This window comes from Abramis brama (genome assembly GCF_963993115.1).
Source record: "Abramis brama genome assembly, chromosome: 18".
Classification (NCBI taxonomy): domain Eukaryota; kingdom Metazoa; phylum Chordata; class Actinopteri; order Cypriniformes; family Leuciscidae; genus Abramis; species Abramis brama.
The window spans coordinates 34624665-34630664 of NC_139980.1; the positions used below are offsets into that span (position 1 = coordinate 34624665).

At 46.2% G+C, this 6000-nt stretch overlaps 1 protein-coding gene across 2 annotated transcripts in view; it reads left to right on the top strand.

The window, feature by feature from the left end:
- Nucleotides 1-6000, top strand: part of fig4a (FIG4 phosphoinositide 5-phosphatase a) — a 112559-nt gene that overhangs the window by 98100 nt on the left and 8459 nt on the right. Inside the window, exon 22 of one of the 2 annotated variants that reach the window (XM_084090872.1) lies at nt 2749-2843. The exons of the other annotated variant lie outside the window; for it this stretch is intronic. Coding sequence (XP_083946998.1) covers nt 2749-2843 — 95 coding nt within the window. The remainder of the gene's footprint in view (nt 1-2748; nt 2844-6000) is intronic. 2 annotated transcript variants of the gene reach the window in all.

The window sequence follows — 6000 nt, forward strand, 5'->3', positions numbered from 1 at the left end:
TACGATACATTATTCATTCACAAAGAAAATTGGTGTCCTTAAAGGTTTTCCTAATTTTTTTAATTAAGGCATTAAGTTCAATTTCCAAAAGATGATTTTTTTATTCCTCTTTTTAGTCAACTTTAGCATGGGTGTCTAAACTTATGCATAGCACTGTATGTAAAATTAGTGTTTATTGATAAAACAATCTTTTCACACACAAATTAATGCTGCAGCCCGTCTGATACAGTCATAGAGCCATTTCTCACATGGTTATGAGTGTAATATTGCTCATAAATATCCAAGTATATGTTACAGCTTTCATTCTTCAGGTCAATCATATATTCATGGAAATAAATCAGTTTGAATAAGGAAAGCGATCTTTGTCATACTATCCTTTCAATGGTTAAAGTTTCCACAGTCATTGCATCTGCTGCACTTTATTATTTGTACCATTTTGTTTTATTAGTTTTTTATCTTTTTACTTTTTTTAGATTTAAAAAAATGGGAATTTTTCCTGGAAGATCCTGAAATGTCATTTTACAGTATCTGTACGAACCATCGATGGAGGAGGAGGAGGGATAAGAAGAGAGGAGAAGGTTTTGAAAAGGGTGCGAGAGTCAGAAAATTGTTAATTTTGTTGTGGTAGCAAGTCATTTTAGCAGTAGAGATATTAGCAGAGAAGGAAAAGATGAGGGAATGATTCAAACCACGCCGAAAGGTGACCTGTGGAGGAGTGTGTGTTGTGTTCTGATCATAGACTGTAAAGAAATACGTTCCGTAGTGTGCGTGATGTCACTCGTAGTGTTTCTGAAGAGCGTTTTCGAAGCCCAAAGTGGGCGGAGCCGGCCGTCGCCATCTTGGCAGCGTCACTCCCGGATAAACGTAAATGCGCAGCGAGGCGGATTAGCTGAGGTGACGTGACGCTAACAGACAGCAGACAAGCGGCTAGTAGTGACATCAGCGGCAATCCACCTGTCACTCAAGTGGCCACGCCCTTAATTATGCACAACTTTAATATAATTTAAACGGATGAGTTATAAGAAAATTCACCCCCTCACAGTCGTTATGAAGGGCAAAATTAGCAATATAGACCAAAAACACTTTTTGCACCAGACTGTAAACATGTTTTATTCTGCTGTAAAGTTGGGCATTTTAACATGGGGCTCTATGGGATTGAGTCTCTTCTGCAGCCGGCCTCTAGTGGCCAGTCGATGAACTGCAGTTTAACTCACTTCAGTGTTGATTCACGAGAGAGAGAGGGAGGTTGAGGTTAAGAGCAAGGAGAAAGTGATCTGAGGTGTGTAGTGAGTGTCCAGCGTGTGGTCAGTAGAGCAGTAGTGCATGTAAATAAGGTCAAAATGTGATTGTGAGAAGCAGCAGTAGAGACTGGTTTGAGGTCAAACGAGGCGAGTGTGGAAATCAGGAGTTTAGACTGATAACAGGCCATAGTCCGTCATGTTAGTCAAGCTTTCCTGCACTAAAAACAGCGATTACAGCACCAGACATCGTACTGACGCCATGCACATCACATTTAATCATAATAATAATGATGATAATAATAATAAACTTTATTTTATATCGTAGCTTCTGAAAGCGCTGTACACTAAATAAACAATACGTAGATCATTCATCAATAAAAACCCATGCATTAAAGTTGTAAAGAGCAAAGTCAACAAGCAAACGCTAGTCTGAAAAACTGCATCGTGAGATATTAATAATCAGACGATTTTACAACAGATTTTATGACAGATTTAGTTTCTAGTTTTACTAGTAGGTGGTGCTTTTCACAGTGAGTTTTGTTTTAAAACAAAATCTTTTATTTGTTTTTTTATATAATTTTTTTCTTTCTATTTTTCATCTTTTTTCTTTTTGTATTTTTTTTTAAAGATATATTTGTCATTTTCTTTTTCTTTTCTTGTTTTGGTGTGATTGTGACCTGTGAAGCGTTTGCATAAAGCAGCCTTTATATCCTTCATGTCCCCATCAAATGTGTCTGTGTTTCTCATAAATGTTTTTTATGCATCAAAAAGCATTTCATTAGTTTTATCCAGGGTAGTCTCAGTATTGTCCTGCCTTTTTTTTTGCCCAAAGTGACTTTGAATGTATTTTAGGTATCAGTTAATTCATTCCCTGGAAAGAAACCGAAATCTGCAAGCATATACAATTTTAAATGACACCAGCAATCAGAAAAATATATATTTCTAGGCGTTTTGGTCAAAAGTTACAAACCAGAAAGTGAATTTTTGAGCACTAAAGGCTTTGATGGACGTGCAGCAGATCATAATGAAACACAGTCACAGTCCTCTCTCTCTCTGTTGTGTTTCTCTTCTCTCCACCTCCATTTCTCACAGTTTCCTCACTCCTGTCATCCCTCATGCGCGAGATCTCGGCGCCGACGGCTCACGTGGACGGGTTTCGCTCGCATACGCGTCCGTCTCGTGGATAAACGCAACGAGACCTGCGACTGATGAAATATTTAAATGTGGAAAACCTCATTACTTGCTGCACTGTAATTACACTGGTGAAACTGTGGCATTAGTCACGTCTGGAGTTTAATCGCGGCACATGCCCTGCGGAGGGAAACACCTTCACAAACACGCGCGTCTGAACTTCAGCCGGTTACGCAACAGTTTTAACAGACGCACTGCAATAATGACACTTCTTACACATCAAAAATACAGAATGAAATGAGAATTTAAAGAACTTTAGCTGAACTCTGTCTGCCGTCTGCGTGACCTTTGCCCTTTGCCCTTTGCCCTTTGCCAGGATCAGCCACAGCAGCGTCTGCCGCCCATGAGAGAGACGTACGGCCTGAACCTGCTGGCGGATCCGCCGGACGAGGACATCCTCGTCTACCACCGGTCAGAGATTACAAAATGTTACAAAAATACATTTTTAATTACATTTTAAAAGATAAAGTAAAAGTTGCATGCATAATAATGATAATTGTAAAAATAAATTGTAAATAAATAATTGTATTACCTTTTTTTAATTATTAAATCATAAAACACAGAAAAAATAAAAAGTCCAGAAAAAATAAAACCTGTTTAATTTATTTTTTTGTTAAAATATTAATCCATTAATAAATTGTTCATGTTTTATTGATTACATTTATTAGACATCCTTTTTGATCATTTATAATGTATTCAAACCATTAAAATGGAATCCAGAATTAAAACAGAAAACACGGATTCTAGGAAAAAATAAAATGGATTTCATTAGACACTTTTATCGATAGAATTGTAACAAATTATTAGTCTGTTAAAGTTTTATAGATTCATTTGTTTAGACATCCTTTTACATCATTAAAATTTAATTAAACATTTAATATGGAATCAAGAAAAATTAAAAACAGAATCTAGGGTGAAAAAAATCAAATGGAATTTAGGAAAAAATGAAATGAATTTAAAATGGCATTATTATTGTTAGAATTTTAATAAATTATTTAATATTTTATAAAAATGAAATGGATTTCACCCCTCCTTGAACTGCCACCTTACCGTGGTGGAGGGGTTTGAGTACCCGAATGAACCTAGGAGCTATGTTGTCTGGGGCTATATGCCCCTGGTAGGGTCTCCCAAGGCAAACAGGTCCTAGGCGACGGGTCAGACTAAGAGCGGTTCAAAACCCCTTATGATGCCCAAAAAAAGGAGGACCGTGACGTCGCCCGGTATGGCGCAGCCGGGGCCCCACCCTGGAGCCAGGCCCAGGGTTGGGGCTCGTATGCGAGCGCCTGGTGGTCGGGCCTCCCCCCATGGGGTCCGGCCGGGCTCAGCCCGAAGGAGTGACGTGGGGCCACCCTCCCGTGGACCCACCACCTGCAGGAGGGACCGTAAGGGGCCGGTGCTAAGTGGATCGGGCGGCAGTCGAAGGCGGGGGCCTAGACGACCCGATCCCTGGACGCGGAATCTAGCTCTAGGGACATGGAATGTCACCTCTCTGGCGGGGAAGGAGCCTGAGGTTGTGCGTGAGGTTCAGAGATTCCGACTAGAGATAGTTGGGATCACCTCTACGCACGGCTTGGGCTCTGGAACCACACTCCTCGAGAGAGGATGGACTCTTCACCACTCTGGAGTTGCCCATGGTGAGAGGCGGCGGGCTGGTGTGGGTTTGCTTATAGCCCCCCAGCTCAGCCGCCATGTGTTGGAGTTCACCCCGGTGAACGAGAGGGTCGCTTCCCTACGCCTTCGGGTCGGGGATAGGTCTCTCACTGTCGTTTGTGCTTACGGGCCGAACGGCAGTGCAGAGTACCCGGCCTTCTTGGAGTCTCTGGGAGGGGTGCTGGAAAGTGCTCCGCTTACTGGGGGACTTCAACGCCCACGTGGGCAGCGACAGTGACACCTGGAGGGGCGTGATTGGGAGGAACGGCCCCCCTGATCTGAACCCGAATGGTGTTCTGTTATTGGACTTCTGTGCTAGTTACAGCTTGTCCATAACGAACACCATGTTCAAGCATAAGGGTGTCCATCAGTGCACATGGCACCAGGACACCCTAGGCCGGAGGTCGATGATCGACTTTGTGGTCGTTTCATCCGACCTCCGGCCGTATGTCTTGGACACTCGGGCGAAGAGAGGGGCGGAGCTGTCAACTGATCACCACCTGGTGGTGAGTTGGATCCGATGGCGGGGGAGGAAGCTGGACAGACTCGGCAGACCCAAACGTACTGTGAGGGTCTGTTGGGAACGTTTGGCCGAATCTCCTGTCAGAGAGATCTTCACCTCCCACCTCCGGCAGAGCTTCGACCAGATCCCGAGGGAGTCTGGAGATATTGAGTCCGAGTGGACCATGTTCTCCACCTCCATTGTCAACGCGGCCACTCGGAGCTGTGGCCGTAAGGTCTCCGGTGCCTGTCGAGGCGGCAATCCCCGAACCCGGTGGTGGACACCGGAAGTAAGGGATGCCGTCAAGCTGAAGAAGGAGTCCTATCGGGCCTGGCTGGCTTGCGGGACTCCTGAGGCAGCTGATGGGTACCGACGGGCCAAGCGGACTGCAGCCCGGGTGGTTGTGGAGGCAAAAACTCGGGCCTGGGAGGAGTTCGGTGAGGCCATGGAGAAGGACTATCGGTCGGCCTCGAAGAGATTCTGGCAAACCGTCCGGCGCCTCAGGAGGGGGAAGCAGTGCCCTACCAACGCTGTTTACAGTGGAGGTGGGCAGCTGTTGACCTCGACTGGGCATATCACCGGACGGTGGAAGGAATACTTCGAGGATCTCCTCAATCCCGCCGTCACGTCTTCCATTGAGGAAGCAGAGGCTGAGGGCTCGGAGGCGGACTCGTCCATCACCCAAGCTGAAGTCACCGAGGTAGTCAAGAAACTCCTCGGTGGCAAGGCACCGGGGGTGGATGAGATCCGCCCTGAGTACCTCAAGTCTCTGGATGTTGTGGGGCTGTCTTGGCTGACACGCCTCTGCAACATCGCGTGGCGGTTGGGGACAGTACCTTTGGACTGGCAGACCGGGGTGGTGGTCCCTCTTTTCAAGAAGGGGGATCGGAGGGTGTGCTCCAACTATAGGGGGATCACACTTCTCAGCCTCCCTGGGAAAGTCTATGCCAGGGTACTGGAGAGGAGAATCCGGCCGATAGTAGAACCTCGGATTCAGGAGGAACAGTGTGGTTTTCGTCCCGGTCGTGGAACACTGGACCAGCTCTATACCCTCTACAGGGTGCTGGAGGGCTCATGGGAGTTTGCCCATCCAATCTACATGTGCTTTGTGGATTTGGAGAAGGCATTCGACTGTGTCCCTCGCGGCGGCCTGTGGAGGGTGCTCCGGGAGTATGGGGTCCGGGGCCCTTTGCTAAGGGCTATCCGGTCCCTGTACGACCGGAGCAGGAGCTTGGTTCGTATTGCCAGCAGTAAGTCAGACTTGTTCCCGGTGCGTGTTGGACTCCGGCAGGGCTGCCCTTTGTCGCCGGTTCTGTTCATAATTTTTATGGACAGAATTTCTAGGCGCAGCCAGGGGCCGGAGGGGGTCGGGTTTGGGGACCACACGATTTCATCTCTGCTCTTTGCGGATGATGT